A 22,579-nucleotide genomic window follows, 5' to 3' on the forward strand; every position below is an offset into this window, starting at 1 on the left:
AGACAGCAATTAGGCAGGCTGACACAATACACTAAAAACAACATAACACCCAAATTAAAGAAACAACTCAAAAACATTTTCAAGAAAATCAAAACACACACAAAACATGAACATCACAACATACACACTACAGAATACATGGATACACTAAAACAGAAACTCGCAGCCAAAGCACATAGACTCAAACGATACAAAACATGTACACTACGAAAACAACAAAATAAATTATTCACGAACAATGAAAAACTTTTCTACAGACAAATCAGTACCAAAACAAACACTGATACACAGCACAGTGGCACACCAACAGAAAAAAAACTCACAACTTGTAAGGTACTATATTATTTTTCCACCCTCTCCAACGATTATCGACACGACTGTATGCCGGAAATAGCCGTTACCTAACGGGTACTTTACACGGATTTGCGTTAACGTGCCAGGCCTGGACTTTAAGCATGCACCGAATTAAATAATGACCAAGTTTGTCAATAATAAATTAAATATTTAATTAATTTCTAGTAATAAACTATTTACAAAATTTAGTAAAAATCAAATAACAATTTATTCAATGAAAAATCAGTAAGAATCAACCCGACAAAACTCAAATCAATCTAGTTTCTAACTTAAATCTATTTCCCTTTGGAATTCGACAAAATTCAAAGACTTAACTTATATACAATAATAATTCTTAAGAAATTAAAGATCCTAATCATTACCTCAATATACTAGGAACCTATTTCCTCAAATCTCAAGACTTTCTCTGTTCGTCGATCCACAAATCGAATAACTTCAAAATCGCCTTGGAACTATTTGATCCTATCGGACATTTCTCTTGTTCACTGCTACAAAGCTCACCAAGCTCGTTGCTATCAGAAACTCACCTCGTCCGTCTTCACTTGAGGTTCAGTCTTTATACTGTGAGATGACATCACAATTCTGAGTGAGATCACTCCCCTCATTTACATACTTATTTGCTAACAATAAATTTTCTATTTGTCTGGCAGCCTAGTTTTCAGACAATACTCGCTAATCTTTTACATTATTCTTTTGACAATTTTGGGGATGTTTTTTATTCTTTAAGGTTTAGTGAGTCCCTAAGCTGTGCTTGTGGGGTCTCCCCCTTTTCTCGGTGCGGACCTACTTTTTTCCGCTCGGGAGCGCAAGTGTGTGCGAGTTTTTTCTACGGCGCTTTTCTCTCATTGGTGAGTTGGTTTCTCTTCTATTTTTAAGTTTCTAAGGTGAATGGTGAGGAAACCTTCGTCCTAACAAAACATAAGCCCCAAACAAAAATATAATAAAAAGCAAAAATAAAAGTAAATAAAAATAATGCTCAGACTTGGTTCCTTACAAACTTACTGGTCTTCTCTTTGGTCCAATGCTATTACACACAATGCTGATGAGGCTGGATCGAGGAGGAAAACAGAAACTTGCACAACATACCAACTATGCCCTGTGCTGAAATAAACATACACAACATCTGCTACGCTGTTAACAGAACACACAACTGGAAGACACCTGGTGTAGACAACATTCACAATTTCTGGTACAAAAAATTTACATCATTGCACCAGGAACTAACCAAACATCTAACACACATCATCATCAATCCACAAGACATGCCAAAATTTCTTACTCAGGACATCACCTACATGAAACCTAAAAACAACAACATCACATACCCCACACAATACAGACCAATTACATGTCTTCCAACACTCTACAAATTATTGACATCCTGTATCACAAACAAAATATACAAACATGTTGAAGAACATGACATTCTTACAGAACAACAAAAAGGTTACTTTAGAAATCACAGGGGATGCAAAGAACAATTACTCATAGATTCAGTCATTTTATGGCAAGCACACAAACAACACAGAAACACATACATTGTAAAGTACTATATTATTTTTCCGACTTTCCAACGATTATCGACACTACTGTGTGCCGGAAATAGCCGTTCCCTAACGGGTACTTTAATCAAACGGTTTCCAACTCTAACAATTTGATATTCAAACACAAATTCTGGGAAAAATATTGTTCAGTCTTTAATTGAACAAACACAATCCTCTAGAGAACACACTTTTGATCAATATTTTTAGTTTTATTTCACAAGACATAAAAAATTTTTATGGTAAAAATAAAATATGATGATGTTTTTATTCGATGAAACGAAAGAAATGCGTGAAATATACATCATATTTGTGAACATTTATCTCTAGGGGATTGCCAAAAATTTTCTTTTTACAAAAGGGGTCGCAGTCGAAAAAAGTTTGCGCACCATGGATTTATTGTATACTACTTGGACTTTGTGATGTTATTTTTTGTAGATAATATAATAATTGTTATAAGACATTGATCTTATTAAACATATATATAAAATATATATGTATTCATATATTTTAGTTTAAAAGAATATAAAAAAAATATACATACTTTATTNTGCAATGCCCTCAACAGATGTGAGGAATCAACCTAGCCTTGGTGTTTCTGTGGCAATGCATCCACAGACCACAAAGGCTGGAAAACCACGCCAAAGGATAAAATGGACAACAGAAATGAACAAGTTTATCATCCGTAGTTGCTACACCAACACAAGAATCGAAACAAACATGACAGCATACAGACAACAACTACACCATAGATTCACACAACAGTATCCTCACCTCACTGTCACTGAAGAAAGTGTTGTCGATCAAAAAAAAAACAATTATACATAACAACCTTATCCCACAAACAACACTTGAACTTATCAAACAACAACAGACAGAAACATTTAACATTAATGAAGATCACGTAACCTGTCAGGATAATACAGCAACAAGCATTGATAATAGTACACATACAACAACTACCACTAATGAAACTACAGGCATTTCCTCATCCATCACTGATAACATAGACATAGAATTAGTTANCATCAACAGACAGAAACATTTAACATTAATGAAGATCACGTAACCTGTCAGGATAATACAGCAACAAGCATTGATAATAGTACACATACAACAACTACCACTAATGAAACTACAGGCATTTCCTCATCCATCACTGATAACATAGACATAGAATTAGTTAATATGCTCTCACTTATATTTCAGGAAACACTCACTAAATACACTGGTATAGATCCCACACAAAAACCACGAATACCAAAAATCAATACGTCAAAGGTAATAAGAAAAACACTAAATTATGTAAACACTCACTTACTACCAAACTACATTCATTCAATTTCTACACTCTCAGACATTCATACATTAGTTTATGAAGGGGCAGTCACAGTAGTAACACACCATGGACTGAAAATACAATCGCAGACGAACACACACAAAACACAATTCTCTCACAAGCCTGCCTGGCAGAAAAGAATAGAAACACAAATAAATGACATTAGACACCAATTAGGCAGGCTGACACAATACACTAAAAACAACATAACACCCAAATTAAAGAAACAACTCAAAAACCTTTTCAAGAAAATCAAAACACACACAAAACACGAACATCACAACATACACATTACAGAATACATCAATACACTAAAACAAAAACTCACAGCCAAAACATATAGACTCAAACGATACAAAACATGTACATTACGAAAACAACAAAATAAATTATTCACGAACAATGAAAAACTTTTCTACAGACAAATCAGTATCAAAACAAACACTGATACACAGCACAGTGGCACACCAACAGAAAAAGAACTCACAACTTACTGGTCTTCTCTTTGGTCCAATGCTGTTACACGCAATGCTGATGCAGGCTGGATCAAGGAGGAAAACAGAAACTTGCACAACATACAAACTATGCCCTGTGCTGAAATAAACATACACGACATTGCTACGCTGTTAACAGAACACACAACTGGAAGACACCTGGTGTAGACAACATTCACAATTTCTGGTACAAAAAGTTTACATCACTGCACCAGGAACTAGCTAAATATCTAACACACATCATCNTGGTGATAAAGAACGCCCAATATGTGTCATTTGCAACAAAAAATTAGCAAATGAGAGCATGAAACCAGCTAAATTAAAAAGGCACCTGGAAACTAAACATAAAGAACTTCAAAATAAACATGCCGATTTTTTTCAAAGACAAGCTGAAAATCGGAAAATTCAAAGTGCAAATTTAAAGAAATTTACAACAATACCTCAGAAAGCATTATGAGCTTCTTTAGAAGTTTCTTATCTAATAGGAAAAACAATGAAACCCCATACAATTGGAGAATCCCTTATCCTTCCTGCAGCAACCAAGATGACATCAATTATGCATGGCGATAACTATGGAAATGAACTAAAAACAATACCATTATCAAGAGATACCGTGTCTCGGCGGATTTCCGAAATGTCACGAAATATCGAGTCAGAAGTCACAAAATGCATACAAAATTCATCTGTATTTGCTTTACAACTGGACAAGACTACTGATATTACTAAAATGTCACAACTAATTATTTACATTAGGTTTATTTTTAATGAAGATATAACAGAAACGTTTTTATGTTGCAAAAGTTTGAAAGGAAAAACAACTGGAGAAAAAATATTCGAAGTAATAAATGAATATTTTGAAGCAAAGTCCCTTACCTGGGCAAACTGTGTTGCGGTTTGTACTGATGGTGCTGCAGCATTAACAGGTTCAAATAAAGGGCTCAGAGGCTTAATTCAGAAAGTGGCGCCTCATATGGTATTTAATCACTGTATGATTCATCGGCAAGCTCTTTTTGCAAAAGATATGGATGAAGAGTTGCACAACATATTACAAGACGCTGTTAGTTCAATTAACTACATTAAATGCAACAGCCTCAACAGCCGTCTCTTTTCAATACTTTGCAATGAGATGGGCTCAACGTATGATAGATTACTGTTACACACCGAAGTCAGATGGCTTTCACGTGGGAAAATACTACGACGGATATTTGATTTGAGAAATGAAGTGTACATGTTTTTAATCGAAAAGAAACATAGATTGGCAAGTTATTATATCAATGAAGTTTGGCTAGGGAAGCTGAGCTACTTAGTTGATATTTTCGAAAAACTTAATGACTTAAATTTGAGCTTGCAAGGTGAGAATTCAACTATCATAACTTCATCAGTAAAATTCAAGCTTTTAAGAATAAGCTTAGTCTCTGGCAAACTGAACTGAATAAAAACAACACCGACATGTTCCCTTGCTTTAACGATTTTATCAAGGAAAATAATATAGATATATTTACATTTAAAAACATCATTTCCAATCACATTGAAAAGTTAAAGGAAAATTTTTCGAGNCTATGTGTAAGGATATCAACAATAATACTGTATAATGAATTATCTAAATTTTCTTGGCTCTAATATTATGAAAATTTAACAAGTTAAAAATAATACTTATCATCATAAAACCATGATGATGATAATATTTTATCAAAACAAAGCAACAATTTTTATGGCATTTATCATGGAAAATAGAATACAAACTGTATAATTGTTTTGTTTATGCAACTATCTCAGAGAGACAGAAGAATAGATAATACTTATTCCTTATTTTAATAAATAAATTCTGGACTTAATTCCAAGATATGTTGTTATTAAATTAACTACTAAAAAGAAAAGAGATAACAGATCCTTTATTTTATATAATAAAATATGATATATTAAAATATAAGTTTAAGACATTAAATAAATTGTAATTTCTGAATAATTCTTAATAAAAGCTTGTTAATTTCATGTAAAGAAATTATACAAAAAAACCAAAAATAAATGATATTGTATTACAAATATTTTACTAATAGAAGGTTAAATTTTTATTGATAAATATTATAATTTTATTTTATTTTAAGAACCTGAGATCATTATACTAATAAATTTAATTTACTTTTGTTATTATTACTGATTAAAGAAATTTAATCAATAATAATAAAGAAATTTAAATAGATTTAGAATAAGAAATAAATATACTTAAATTTTAGTTATTCTAAGTTATTATAATCATCATCTTGATTACATTTCCACAAATGTTTTGCAATAAGAAAATGTAATGATTAATATTTCTATCTATCTATCCAGTGACATCCTCTATACAGAGGGTTGCATTTGATGAACTATTCCTCTCCATGTTTCCCTATTCCAGGCTTCTCTTAAATCCTTTCCAGTCCAGTCCTTGATGTCATCTCTCCAAGTCTTTCGGGGTCTTCCTCTAGGTCTTGTCCCCTCCACCAGTCCCTCAATCACCATCTTTAGCAGTTGTCCTCCTGATCCTCTAGCCAAATGTCCAGCATATCGTACTTTTCTTTGTTGGATATTTATAAGCAACTCTCTCCTCAAGCCCAGCCTGCCCAAAACCTCCACATTTGTCAATTTCTCCGTCCAACTTATTATTTGCATTTTTCTCACGCACCACATTTCAAAAGAGTTAATTCTTTCCATCATTTCACGTGCGAGAGTCCATGCCTCGCATCCATATTTTAATACACTTCAGATCATTGTCCTTAGGATCTTTATTTTCAGTTTTATGTTAAGGCCTCTGTTTGTTAATATATGGTAAATCTGATAAAAGGCAGCTTTTGCTTTATTAATTCTGCTTTTAATTTCCGTATTACATCTATTATCACTCGTTATCCAGCTTCCTAGATATTCAAACTTTTTAACGCCTTCAAGTTCCTTATTTCCCATAACGATCTGGAATTCATCCATATCTTCACTCTTTGAAACCTTCATTACTTTTGTCTTCTGTTCATTTATTTTCATATGGAATTTCTCCAATCTGGTTTTGAACAGACGATTCAGAATTTTCTGTAATCCCTCTTTACTTTCACTCAGCAGGACTATGTCATCAGCATATCTTATGTTATTTATCAAGCATCCATTGATTTTCACTCCTTTGTTACAATCCTCAAATGCTTCTCGCATCATCCACTCATTGTAAATATTAAATAGCAGTGGCGAAAGCCTGCATCCCTGTCTCACTCCTTTTTCCACCCTTATCCATTTGGATTCTTCTTCATCAATTTTTATTATTGCTTTCTGATTTTTGTATAAAGCAAGAATAATTTTAATTATCTTTTTATCTATTCCGATTTTTTGAAGTATTTCATAAAACTGTGTGATTAACATTGTCAAATGCCTTTTCATATTAATATTTAGTAAATCTAAAATGTTATGTTAATAAAAAACAATTTTTTAAAATGAAATATTCAATAAGAAGCCAAAATATCTTCATTTAAAAAAATGAAATAAGAAATCTATTTCTTTTGTATATTCAGTTTCAAAATTAATATACATTAAATAACCTAAAAAATCAGCAACAATAATATTTTAAACAAAGTGCGAACATTTTTGCCTGCATTGAATGGGGATCATCAGACAACAAACTGTTGAGAAAACACTGGAGATAACTGACAGGTTGTCAGCTATCTCCAGCGTTTTCTCCAATGTAATCAATTGATTATTTGATTAATTGAATATGGGCCCAAAAACATGTTTCTCAACAAACTATTGAGAAACATGTTCATGTGACATATTTAGTTTCAGTTGTCCAATGCAAATCAGATAAGTATGTCAGATAATTTTTATATTATTTGAAATATTTAGTTAAGTTAAATAAAATTTTTCTACAGTGTAAACTTATTTGAACAAAAAGTTTAATTATATATTTAAATATTTTTATATTAAAGAGTTTCATAACTGATAAAAAAAATAATATGAATAAAAGAGAATGTAATTAATTGATTATTTGTTGTTTAAAATCAATTGATTGAATGTATTCATCACCTTCATTGCTAAAATGTCATTATTATTTTATAAGCATTATGGAAATTTCTGTCGTATATTATATAAAATGAATTATTATATAACCAAACAGCAGATAAAATTATATTTATTACAAGTGAAGAAAAGTTTAAGTTAAATTTCTGTAATCAGCTATACAAAATAAAAAGTGCAATTAAATATAGGTGCAATTAGAGTATACTGATTCTTAGTTTAGAATCAATAATTTGTAAACTTGATCTTCTGAAGAATTGTTTTTAAACTTTCTTCATATTTTTTTCATTGAAAACAAGTGGCTAACTTATTTTTTATTTGTTTTCATTTCCAGATGGTTGCCTAATGTAAAATGTAAAATAAAATTAATTATATACAAACAACATTAAACAAACTAAAAAATATGGGTTTAAAGCATATACCTCTTTATGTTTTAATAGAACTTTTTCAAATATAAAATAAATTACAATTTATAAAATAAAATAATTTNTGCCATTCTCAAAACACAGCTAAATGCAAAACACACAGTTAAAGCAATAAACACATATGTCATCCCAGTTCTCACATACTGTTTTGGAGTTATACATTGGACTCACACAGATCTCGAGCAACTCCAAAGAACAACACTTACGAAGCATAAACAACATCATCCTAAATCTGCCGCAGAAAGATTAACCATTCCACATAAAGATGGCGGACGTGGCCTGATTGACATAGTTAACCTTCACTACAAACAAATACAGTCACTGCAAGAGTTTTTCTACAGGAAACAACAAACACAATTACATAAAGCAGTAACTCTAGCAGACTCAAACAGCACACCATTAAACTTACACTCACAGCACACAGACATGACACAACACATAAAAAGCATAAACACCATCAAACAATCGTGGGCTCAAAAAGCACTCCATGGCAGGCATCCTTATGACCTGGCCCAGGATTTTGTTGACAAAACTGCGTCAAACAGCTGGTTAGATAGGGGATGCCTCTTTGGGGAGACAGAAGGATTCATGATTGCCATACAGGATCAGGTCATAAATACTAAAATGTACAGAAAACATGTACTCAAAGATACAAAACTCACAAATGTCACATCATGCCAGAAACTATACAACACATTACATCTGGGTACATGCTCTTGGCACAGACAGATTACTTAAATAGACACAATCAAGTAGTAAATATAATACACCAAGAGCTTGCAAACAAACACAAATTAAATTATTAGATATCCACAAACCATACTACAAATACATTCCACAGACAGTATTGGAAAACAACATGCACAAAATGTACTACGACAGAGCCATAATCACAGATAAAACAATTTACCACAACAGACCAGACATCACACTCATTGACAAACACAATAAAATCACATACATTATAGACATATCCATTCCAAACACTCACAATGTACAAAACACATACACTGGAAAAATTAGCAAGTACACAGAACTTGCCAGGAAATAAGGCATGTGTAGAGGATGGAAAGGGTGCTTATTGTACCTGTTGTTCTCTCCTGTACAGGTGTGATACCACAGACACTACACAAAATCCTGGGAACATTACAATTGAATAAAAATACATACATTACACTACAGAAGGCCACTATATTGAATACATGCCATATTGTTAGGAAATTCCTGAATACAGACACTAATATACTTATTTAATTTTAGTTTTGTTTTGGTTGCTATGCCTTGACTCTGGTCTGGCATATAGTACACAGCCACCTGTGTGAACCGAGTATAACCCACTATAATAATAATAATACATTTGGTAAATTTGTATTAGATTTATATCATTACTTTTGTATTACTTTTTAAAAAATTTTGTTAATATTTCCATTATAATTAAGATTTACAAAAATGTCATGTCAAAAGATTCAATCTGCATATACTTAGAAAACTATCATTAACTCATCGAAATAAAATGGCAAATGAATACAAACATTTATTTATTTTCCATTTTATTTGGATATAAAAATAAAATAAAATTTCTCCTTTTTTTTTTATTTTGAATTGAAGTATCTTTAAATTAAAACCTATCTTTATCTGAAATTCATTATCAGTGTTTCCATACAAACTCAGGATTATTATGTATTAAGTTATGAAGACTATAAAAACAAGTTGAGTCTTTAAAATCCTTATTAATTCTAATCAGAGACAGATAGTCATATCCTATCAAGAAAATATCAATGATTTTTTATTTTTGTTACTAGAAATGTCTGTATGAATGTTGAATGAGAAAGAAGAGGAAGTAAAGATTATTTACTTATAAACATTATTAGAGTAATTTAAATAAAATTGTGATGTTGTTATTCTAACCATTTAATATTATTATATTATAAGAACAGTTTATTAAACAGTTCTTTTAATATTTTAATAAATTAGAAATTTAGATTAACTGATACTTTTTACTATAACTTGTGTTTAAATACATATTCTATTTGACTATTAAATTTACATTGATTGCTACTAAATAGATAGCTCATTAGTTCAGTTTCTTTTTATTTTATTTTTTCTAGGCAGCTAACCTGCTAAAAAGCATAGAAGGTTTGGTTACTCTTGTAGTTTCAAATCCTCACAAGTCATCAACTACATCATTAATATCAAATGAAAATGAAGATAGTTTAGATGCAGAGTTACCACAAAATGACAATGTTTTAAAAACAGATATTAAAAAACAAGAAAAAAGTAACTTCATTATATTTTTTCTGAATTTAATTTTTATTATATTATATTAGTAAGAATAAAATGTGCCATACATTATATTTTATTAATCTAAATTGTCTTAGTTTTATAAGAAAATATAACTTTATTACAAATACAAATGTGAGAACCATTTTGTTGTGTCTCTACTTTTGTAAGTTTTAAGAACTGAGTTAAAAGATTTGAGATGTATTAGGATAATAGACATAAAACAAATTATGTTTGTTATAGAAGTGTTGATGCTGAATGGAGATGAGTCAACATGAAGAAATGATATTAAAATCTGAAAACATGCAAAATTGGAGATATAACAAAGTGATTTTCAGTTGACCATATGTATAAATTTAAATTATCTTATAATCCAATGGTATTTGATTTCTTTTTGTTTAATTTTTTTTCATTTTTAGAAGAAAGGATGGAAAAAAAAAGAAATTTATTTTTTTATATGATATAGCATTAATTATTAAAGATAGTTTATAGATTAAGAAAGTTAAGATGATTTCTAATTAATCATACCAAAATGGAAGATATGTGTACAGATAAATTGTCAAAATGAGAATTAAATCTTATCTATTTTTCACAAAAAAATGAATTATTTTTTTACTGTATTTAAATTTGTTCACAAGACTTGAAAAATTCATCTTACAGAAATGAAAGAAATCATAATTTTTCTGGAGATTGAGGAACAAGGCTAATATTATAAATGAAGTATTCAGTGAAGAAGTGGTACAAGTAGAAAAAAGTGTAACTTGAATGTGTTAATGATAAAATTTAGCATTTAATAAAAATATAATTTTTTAACCAATTAAATAAATAAACAGGTATATTTATTGACATATTACAGATATTTATTATTGTTTCGTTTTAAAATTAATACTTTTTTGTTTTTTTAATAAAAAAAACACTTTTTGTCACTTGTACTACATTTTCATTTACCCCTTCAAATATTTTCATCAATTGATTAAATATCTCAATTGCAGGATTCTCCAAACAGCTGTATTTATAATGTTGGCAAGAAATAAACTTAATTTTTTTTTCTTGATTAGTTGCCTATGGTAACAGCATTGTTTAATACTGTAAAATGTGATAATCAAATGGTTGGTGAAAATAATTGATATAACTCTCTGATATTATATCAGTTCAATCTGAAATAATCAGGGAAAATATAGTAAAAAAAATAATAGTTTTCAGTATCAGTATAGAAAATCAAAACAACTTAGCAAGTTTTTTGATGTTGGAACTATTATAATAAACATTAATGTTTTATAATACCAGAATCAAAAACATCTGTTAATGAATATTTCATATTGCAGTAAGCTTAAGCATAAAAATTAAGCAGAATAAGAAGATTAATGTTTATTTATTAAATATTGTCTGTGCTAAATATGTAAATATGATAATTTTCCAGTTTTGTTTTTTGAATTATAATTATCAAATTATAAATTATAATTATTTTTTTTATATAATCATTTTTTATATAATCATTTCAAATTGTTTTTTTTTTTTATTTTTTTAATAATCATTCTTTTAGAAAAATGAAAAGTTTTAAAATATGTTTTTAATTCCTATATTTATAAACTTGTTTTTAAAGTATTGGAGACAAATACAAATAAAAATTTGATGTCTTCATACATCTTTGCTATTCAGTCACCAAATGAGAATGATATGATGCTGATGAGAGAGTGTCTGGTTGGATCTTTATATTTTTTGTTTACACATATATACAGCAATGTCCAATGTATGTACAATGTTTTTACAGCTCGACATCAATCGAAAGTCCAGTTCATTTTTGTTTGTGTTGGTCACTTGTTCAATCATCCATTCTCAGTAGTTGTTGGTTCGAAAGTAAGTGTCCAGTTCAAAGTTCGCTTTTCTCTTCTTTCCTGCATCCTCTATTGGTCCGAATTGGCACATTGCCAATGGGCACTACACATCCTTTACAATCTAGATGCCAGAAGGACTTTTAATCAATTTATATATTCATAAGCAGAAAAGAGCCTCAAAGTAAAGATCGACTCTGCTCATTTTAATTATGTTCCTGTGTTATGAAAAATGTATTAAGACATCAAATTTTTATTTGTATTTAGTGTTCAGTCTGTTAAAAATATATTTTATCCTGGACACTACACAAAATCCTGGGAACATTACAATTGAATAAAAATACATACATTACACTACAGAAGGCCACTATATTGAATACATGCCATATTGTTAGGAAATTCCTGAATACAGACACTAATATACTTATTTAATTTTAGTTTTGTTTTGGTTGCTATGCCTTGACTCTGGTCTGGCATATAGTACACAGCCACCTGTGTGAACCGAGTATAACCCACTATAATAATAATAATACATTTGGTAAATTTGTATTAGATTTATAACATTACTTTTGTATTACTTTTTAAAAAATTTTGTTAATATTTCCATTATAATTAAGATTTACAAAAATGTCATGTCAAAAGATTCAATCTGCATATACTTAGAAAACTATCATTAACTCATCGAAATAAAATGGCAAATGAATACAAACATTTATTTATTTTCCATTTTATTTGGATATAAAAATAAAATAAAATTTCTCCTTTTTTTTTTATTTTGAATTGAAGTATCTTTAAATTAAAACCTATCTTTATCTGAAATTCATTATCAGTGTTTCCATACAAACTCAGGATTATTATGTATTAAGTTATGAAGACTATAAAAACAAGTTGAGTNTTTATTATTTTTATTTATTGTTATAGTCAGTCCTCCAGAACCACCGCCTAAACCTCTTCATTTATCTGTGAAGTCTCCATCTACAGTTGCTCCTACGATTCCTACATCTGCAGGATGTCTACAACATATTTCCACATCCAAATTGTCAACAACACCTAAATATAAACTGTTGCCAATGCCTCCTATAAATATAGATGATGATGCATTATCATCCTCATCATCGTCATCACAAGAAACAATCAATACTCAACCAAATCCAAAAACTTGTGAAATTATTCCAGGACAAGAGGTAACTATTGAAATTTGTAAAGAAAAAATGGGATTAGGACTCAGTATTATTGGAGGCTTTGATACACCATTGGTAAGTTTAAGAATAATTCTTTTTGCTTTTCTATCCATACTAACATATAAAGTAAGATTGTTTGTTTGTTTGTTTGCTGTAGGTAATCTTAGAATCTACTGAACTGATTTTTAAAATTCTTTTGCTATTGGAAAGCTTATTCTTGATGAACTTACTGTTTTTATATTAAAAATGGAAAATGCACAAAAAATATATTTTTACCACAGCATTAGTCTTTTATCATCATTTGTCTGTTCCATTCAAGATCAATATCGTTTGCCACCTGGGTTGACTTTTCTAAACCTATCTATTTGGTTTCAGTTCTGATTTGTTCAGTTCAGATAGTTGTGTATATGCTTTATTTATATTGTCTTGGTTGTTCATTTCTTAAAGTAATACTCTGATGTTATCAAACACTTAAAACTATAATGAGCAAATTTACTTCCCTTAGATGAAGCAACTTTTGTATGTGGTCTATAGTATTTTTGTGTGTTCATTGTTTTAGTATTAAACCTACTATATCATTATTTAAAAATAAGAATTAGTCTTATGTTATGAGATATCTCCCTACATAAATTGAGTTTTTTTATATACAGTAGAGCATCGATTATCCGACTCAATTGGGGACTGGGGTTGATTGGATAACTGAAAAATACGGATAACCAAAAAATATGAAAAAATACATTATTAGTATAGTATATTAGTATATCGCTATTAACCTACTTCGCGTTGAATTTTCATCGATGTTAAGCCTAACAAAAATTTTTTTTAAATAATAATTGTCGCTATTGTATCGTTAAAAATTAGAAAATTAAGCCTCATTTAAATACTGGCTCCCTTTCATGGTCGAGCCATGTTGCCAGCTAAAACCATAAAAATACTATTAAACTAGCCAAGACATAGCCAAATAGCGGACATTTGAATTTGCCGACTAGAATGGTCAGTTAACCGATGTGATGGTTGATCAGGGGGTGAGATAATTGATGCTCTACCGTGTATATATATATTGTTTTTATCTCCCCTATAAACTCCTAAACTTTTTGACCAATCTGGACCAAACTCTACATAGTTACTTTCTGGTACCCTAAAGGAAACATGGACTATCATAAAACTCTGATTCTTTGCTCCTTCTCTCTGATTTCATCCCCTACTGCCAAACTTTCAAACGTTTTGAGCAGTGTGGACAAATTTTGCATAGTTACTCTCTGCCATTCTGCAGGAACAGATCAATAGAACAGATTTATTTGATTCTTAACAATGTTAAATAAAATTTTTTAGTTTAGATATTCTTTGGGAGGAATATAACCATTACAGCTACTGCCTGAGAAATGCAATGGCCATTCAGTTTGATATTAAAGTAAAACTTTCATTAATTTAATTTTTATATCAGCAAAAAGTAGACATTGTAACAACGAAATGATTTTATGACAACTAGAATTGTGAAAGTATTAATGTAATACTGTAATGCATGCAAATTTATTGGCTTTGGTAATTACTGGTAAAACAGTAGATTTTCAAAACATTACAGTAATTTTTAAACTTTGACTTCAAATGCAAAAATGCATTTGGAGTCAAAATTTTTCTTTTCAGAAAAATTGGTTCTGTAGAGTGCATTCTTTAATGGGTTGAAATGATGATAGTTGAAAGGTTAAAAAGATCCATTGTTTAAAGAGGTGAGGAAGAATGGTACACACCAATTTTTCAATGGACTGCCACATGTGTAGACTGGTTTAGGGTCAGGGGAGAAGAACTTCATTAATGTTTTTTGTCTGGTCAAACTTTACAGATGTAGACCTTCAGAATTGCCCATACCATTCTGAGTTAACTTTGGTACTAGCTTCCAAGAAATCCACAAGATCCATATTTGGCTTAGAACTTAGTCATCATAACTTTACCAACAGAAGGCTGACTTTTGAACTTCTTTTACAGCAAACTTTGATTTTCTCACTCCACTGACACTCTCTTCATTTCAGGTGTCTGATGTTGAATTCATATGGTCTTATGACTATGCATTACAGAAATACATCTCCTTCATTCTCACAGCCAGTTCTGTATAGATGCTTTCCTTGCCTTTTTTATAATCTTGTGTCAGTATTTTCATGATCTACTGGAAACAAATCTTGTTACCTAGTTTATTTACAATGACTATCTTTCACAGCTGGTTTTTCTATATGATTGTATTGTATAGTTCATATATATACAGTCGTGTGCAGAAGTTTAAGACCAGTAGCTGATTTTTTGTATTTTAAAACATAGCATCATTTACACAGAATATTGTACTGTATCATTTTATGTGTTGAATGCATCAGACACTTTTGACTGCTATAAATAACCACCCCCATCTCACTCATTGCCAGTTGTTTTGTGGATTTAATCATTGTAATCAGTAAAAACCCATCACTTACTGTTGCAAAAGGGCAGAAATAGTGGCCCTGCATAAAGTTGGCTTTTCTGAACGTGAAATAGCTAAAAGGGTACATGTGAGTAAGAATGCTGTTCATCAAGCTGTCAGTAAATTTAACAATTCAGGAAAATACACAGACCTGAAGAGAAGCGGTCGCCCAAGAAAAACGAGTGCTCATGATGATCATGTGATCCGAAGGATGGTAGTGAAATCTCCAACAACCTCCAGGAAGAAGATTAAGCATACTCTGGCTACAAAGGGCACCAACATCAGTTTGAGTACTATTTCAAGATGTTTGACCAAAGATTTTGCTTTATTATTTTACAAACCAGTTAGGAAACCTTGTCTTACCCCAAACATGAAAAAGAAATGACTGACTTTTGCCCAGAAACATAAGAACTGGACAGTACAACAGTGGAGTGCAGTGTTATTTTCTGATGAGTCAAGTATCCAGCAATTTTCTGCTCTTGCTAGAAATGTTCACCCCCTAATGGGAAGGAGATATGAGAAAAGATATACGAGTCCAACCATGAAACATCCTCCAAGCCAGATGATATGGGGTGCAATGTCTGTGTCTGGTACTGCTATTCTGTATTTCCTGTCGCCTAAAACTACTATGAATGGAAGTCAGTGCCTTAATTTGTTACGTGATAAGTTGAAACTTCACAGGCATGTTCATCAATGTTCCATTTTTAGGCATGATGGTGCTCCATGTCACGGGTCAAAAACTGTTAGGGACTATCTGACGGCGGAGCAAATTCAGGTGCTTGACTGGCCAGGTAACAGCCCAGATTTGAACCCAATTGAGAATCTGTGGTGTACTTTAAAAAATAAAGTGGCAGAAAAGCAACCATCAACTGCTACAGAACTTGTTGAAGTCATAAAAAATGTCTGTAGTACAGAGATTTCTCAAGCCTACTGTCATTCTCTGATCTATAATATGCCTAACAGGATTGCAGCAGTGATTAAAAACAAAGGAGGTGCTAAAAAATACTGAGTTTAATTTCAATACTTCAATAAAAATACTTGTAAGTCCATTTTGTTGTTCTTTTATGGGTGGTCTTAAACTTTTGCACATGACTGTATATATACTCACATCCACAAAATCATTACCATAAACGTTTCTGAGATACATTTGGATTTTGACAAGTAAAAATTCAGTAATTGCTCTCTGCTTAGTGTGTACTTTATAATTGTAATATCTGCCATTTTGAAACATCTGTGGTTGTACTTATGAGACCTATCACAGTGCCACTCAGTATGGTGAAACTAGAGAGTTTTAGTAACCACTTAGTGATGCATACCACAATCTATTATACCCAATTTGAAAGGAAAAACATATCCTAATACTACTCTGCTTAATTCTGAATCTTCTATAATAAATTGTAGTAAATTTTTACTCATCTAAATCTATGTATAAATTTTAAGAAAAATTTCAGTTTTTTTTTTTTTTCTCTCTTTCTTATATTAACATATAAAAATTTAGATGCTTAATATAAGAAAGAAAAAAATTTACATGCACTTTAATGGATCTAAAATATATTATACTTATTATAAATACTTATTCTATTATACTACTTCAAATGCTTATTATTATTCTAACTTGATATATTATATATTTTTAAACCAACAGTTTCAAAAATATGAAAAAAAATCTGATGATGATACATTTTTATACTTAACATTAGGCTTTTAAATTAAATTGATAATGGAAAAATGCTTTTCATTAGTATTAAGATATAATTTATAGAATTTTTAAAGATAAAATTTTTCTAAGGGGAAATATATATATATAGGTCCTGTAGCTTAAAGTCTGGCTTATATACTTAGGCGGTTTTTTTTTTCAATCTCCAATGGACGATAAAACAAAGACAAATGTTAATAACAAAATAAATTTATTACCAAAAGTTAGGTACAAACATGGTTACTTTTCGACATAATTACTGTGAAGATTGAGGCATTTGTCTGTCAGTGGATGAGCTTTGAAATCCCCTCTTCATAGAATGTTTCTGTCAGTGATTGAGATGGGCTTTAACGTTGTTTTGAAGATCGTCCTTAGTCTCAAACCTCTGCCCTACTAGCCAAGTTTTCAGTTCAGGAAAGATGTGGAAGTCTTCACACACTAAAGGTGTGAAGACTTTCACCTTTTAGACTTCCACTCAGCTTGGAACTTTTTAAACATCCAGCGTACAGCCCCAATTTAGCACTGAGCGACTTCCACCTCTTTTTTGAACTAAACACATGGCTAGGAGAGCAAAGGTTTGAGGCTAATGATGATTTTCAAAACAACGTTAAGGCCCATCTCAATCACTGACAGAAACATTCTATAAAGAGGGGATTTCAAAGCTTGTCCACAGATAGACAAATGCCTCAATCTTCACAGTAATTATGTCAAAAAGTAACCATGTTTGTACCTAACTTTTGGTAATAAATTCATTTTGTTATTTACACTTGTTTTTGTTTTATGGACAATCGCAGGTTGAAAAAACCGCCCTCGTATGTATGTATAAAATGATTTTTTAAAACTAAGTTTTGATAAAATTCCAGATGATTTATTTTAGACATTTAATTTAATATGTATTGTTTGATATTTTTATACTTCAGGGTGTTGTTATGATTCATGAAATTTATCCAGATGGTGCTGCAGCTGTAGATGGCCGTCTTATTCCTGGTGATCAGATTATGGAGGTGATTATTGAAATTACATACAGTAGACCCCCCTATAACGCTTAGATACGTTCCACGCTAACCGAAAATTACGTTGTAGGAATGATTAAATACATGAGCCAATCGCAGCCCGATAGGTGGGAACTTTACGGACTAAGGCTGTTCGAAAGGTTTTCTTCTATAAAATTAACCGATTCTAGACTAATTCCACTCAACATTTCCAAAATACGTATAATTTTTTGGGAATAATCTGTATAAACTATGCTATAAACAAAAAATTGTAGGATTACTTACACCGTTCGACTACGCCGTTGCTTAAAGCTGGTTTTCATCGCGGAACAGCACGCGAAACGACGGCCGCAATTTCTGATAACGAATTTTTGGCGGAAAAATAACTTGACCTTTGGAGACATCATTAATATAAATAATTTTTATGGCCGTTGAATAAGAAGTGTTTCTTTCACAAGAAATGTATAAAATTAGTGCTGTATTAGACTTACGGTACCTAATTTACATACTGTGCAGACGATAATAAACTCAACTTACTAGCCTAAAATCTCCGTAGCGTGTTGCCAGGCGGCAGAAAGCATATATATAATTATAATAAAGTTACAATAAATTAAGTTAATATATAATTATATATACAGTACCTAATTTATATATAATTAATATATAATTATATGTACAGTACCTAATTTATATATAATTTATATATAATACTAAACAGACGATAGCAAACTCAATTTAGCCGCTCCATAGCGTGGCGCAGGGTCGGAGGAAAGTAGTTCGGCTGCTCATCCACTATTGGTCCAGACTCTATCAATCTTGTCGCGAAACGACGTTATAGGAGGTATTTTATACGAAAGTTTCTACAATTTTTTCGCTACGTTATAGGAATTCTCGTTATAGGAACGTACGTTATAGGGGGGTCAACTGTATTTCATATCTAGTTATAAATTAAAAATAATTGTTATAGTGCAGTTTTGGTTTTATAAATTAATTAATATTATAATTATTTAATAAAACTGAAAACAGATTATAGACCATTCAGAGAAAGGTTTTGTGATAAAAATATTGTTATACATAATGCAAATTTATTAGTTTTTTTGTAGTTATATTTTTTATTTGTAATTTACTTTTGTTGAGAGACAATTAAAATTTGACTAGTGTTTTTAGTTTCTTAGAATAAATAAACATAAGAAGCATCATTGCTCTCTTCTACATATTAGGGATATTTCTTTTGTCTTAACTATTTAATTAATTTCAAATTTTCAGAAGTAAACATATTATCATCATTGAATTTTCTTTGTTTTCCTTACTATCACAACTTTAACATTTTTATTACTAATTAAAATGTAAAGTGAAATCTCTATTGTTAATCATTACCTAATAATATTATTTGAATATCTATTCTATTTTCTTGAATATACTGACAAGTTTCTTAAAAATAAAGAAAACTGTAAGCTTGTTTTATTACTGATATTAAGAAATTGAAAAATTATACAATTGTATAATTTCTTGATTATAAAATATATAAATTTATAAAATAATCTAATATTCTCCTCAACATATAATATATAAAAAATAAAGCTTCTTTTAATGCAAGGATGACCAACACAAGGCCCATTGTTTTTGACCTAGTTCCAAATTTGACCTAGCTCCGCGGGCCGCATGCGGCCTGCGGAGCTAGGTCAAATGAACATAAATGTTAACTTTATTGTACATACCACCAAAAGAACATTACGTCATGAGTTATTAGTATCATGTATTTTTAAATTATAGCTGAGAGAAATTTGAAATATCTCTCATTTTTGGAAAAATTCATAGATTTTTAGCTATTTCAAATATCCTGCTATTTGACACTCAAGGTTACTTAGTTTTTTGTCCAACGCTAGGTGTTGATAAAATTTAATATGAGACTTCAACTTCAGCTATATATGTTCTGTGGTCTTCAGCGTTTTTGGGAAGCTCACAATGCTATCGGGCTCATACTCATAAGTATGAGCCCGATAGCATTTCAGTCTTTCAGTCCAGCTTGACAAAGTTCCATGTTATTCTGTAGTTTTGTTTTATCACCACCAATGCATCTGGAGAGATTTTGCAATAGACGTTAAAATACATATTTAACATATTTATAATTACAGTTCAAACTACTTTAACAAAGTAGCCTGTCTACCATATCAATTCTATAAGTAAGTAAACTCTGAAATGTTGGAGAAATTTCAGGGTTTACTTACTTGAAATGTTTGGTTTGGAAGAGTTCTATGAAACATATTTGGACAAGGATGAATATCCTGCGTTTTACAAACATGCTCTGTCGATGGTTTGCTATGTGGAAACACTTATGCATATGAACAGCTTTTTAGTCGCAAATCACAAGTGAGATCAAATTACTGATGTTCATTTGGAAAACTGTTTGTGTGTAGCGACAACATCAGTGGAAATCAATTTTGATGCACTTAGTTCTGTAAAACAAAGTCAGATGTCTCACTTTTAAATATTTTTAAATTGTCTAATAAATATGTTTGATTCTCGGTTATGTTTTATTATCTTCAAAAAATAAATATACCTAATTTTTGTGTTTTTTTATGTTAAACCAGGCAAGTGTCTGACCATGATCTCACCTACTAGGAAGCGACGATGTGGTTGAAGCTGTAGCACGCTTGCTTGTTTACTTTAATTTAAAAATAAAAAAAAAATTAGGTGCGTGGCCCGGCAGAACATATTATTTCTGAAAAGGTTGGCCACCCCTGTTTTAATGTATTGTTAATGATTTTTAACATTACCAAAACAAACACTAAAACTGGAACTCTTTGACAGAAAGTATACAAGAAACTTTTCTCTTTTCAGAAAATATATAACACAGAAACAAATGTTTTTGGTCTGATTTATAGGCCTACATCTGTTTCACTAACATTCTAAATAAAAATTCTGTTTTGGCATGTTAAATTACAAATTCAAATTAATTTTTCAAATATATGAAAAAAATTTTAAAAGATGTTACTTTACATATATGTATTAATACATATATGTATTAAGACACATGTATTGTGTCTTAAATTAATAATAAAATAACTAGTTTTTATGAAAATAACATTAAATTGTTATTTTTTACCTCAGGTATGGGTGGTCATAAAACGACTGTCAGGCTGCCAATGACTCGCAATCTGTATGATTAATACAGTTCTTTTTAAATGTAGCTTTGAAAATTTCTAGAATTTCCAGAGCTCTCGTGTATTTTGTTGAAGTTCAGTTTAATTAATTGTGTTTTGTCAAGTTTGGACATCATCCCTGTTCCCTTGTGTATAAGGTTAAAGACATAACAGGCAGGCTTATTCTTTTCAATGCTATATTGATGCTCTTTGATTCTTTTGTTGATGAATCTATCTTTAGCACCAATATGTACTAGTTATTTAATTGTTAATTTAAGACACAAGTATTAATACATAGATGTAAAGTAACTATTTTAAAAATATTTCATTTATTTGAAAAATTAATTTGAATTTGTATTTCTGCATTCCAAAAAAGAAATAGGTCTATAAACCAGAAAAAAACATTTCTTTCTCTGTTTATATATTTTCTGGAAAGAGAAAAGTTTCTTGTATACTTTATGATTTTTAACATTTTCTTTAATTGTACAATTATGCAGTTATTGCAATTCCTGTAAAAATAATAAAGTTTTCATTATATTTTGGTTGATTAAATTTTTTCTGTTTGAATAATTTAAGAAGGTTTTAATTAGATTATATTGCAAATGGATACAATATGTGAAAGTTAATTATGTTGCTTGTATATTTCATAAATAATTTCATATAAATATGATTGTGATAGATTGTATAATATATAGTAAACCTCATTCTTGCAATCTAATCTTTTATTGACTAAGTGTTATAAATTGAGGTTTTATTTTTGGAAATACACTTTAAACTATTATATTGTATCCAAATAATCATTAAAAATATAAATTATCTATTATGACCAT

At 30.3% G+C, this 22,579-nt stretch overlaps 1 protein-coding gene across 1 annotated transcript in view; it reads left to right on the plus strand.

Moving 5' to 3' along the window:
* LOC111617796 (multiple PDZ domain protein-like) overlaps positions 1-22,579 on the plus strand; it is a 144,864-nt gene that overhangs the window by 99,573 nt on the left and 22,712 nt on the right. The window contains exons 11-15 of the mRNA XM_023359099.1: positions 3,105-3,126; positions 4,214-4,785; positions 10,288-10,456; positions 13,213-13,547; positions 18,535-18,618. Of these exons, the coding sequence (XP_023214867.1) occupies positions 3,105-3,126; positions 4,214-4,785; positions 10,288-10,456; positions 13,213-13,547; positions 18,535-18,618 (1,182 nt within the window). The remainder of the gene's footprint in view (positions 1-3,104; positions 3,127-4,213; positions 4,786-10,287; positions 10,457-13,212; positions 13,548-18,534; positions 18,619-22,579) is intronic.

The sequence above is a fragment of the Centruroides sculpturatus genome, unplaced genomic scaffold, assembly GCF_000671375.1.
Source record: "Centruroides sculpturatus isolate CEXI.00-Female unplaced genomic scaffold, Cexi_2.0 scaffold277, whole genome shotgun sequence".
Classification (NCBI taxonomy): Eukaryota; Metazoa; Arthropoda; class Arachnida; order Scorpiones; family Buthidae; genus Centruroides; species Centruroides sculpturatus.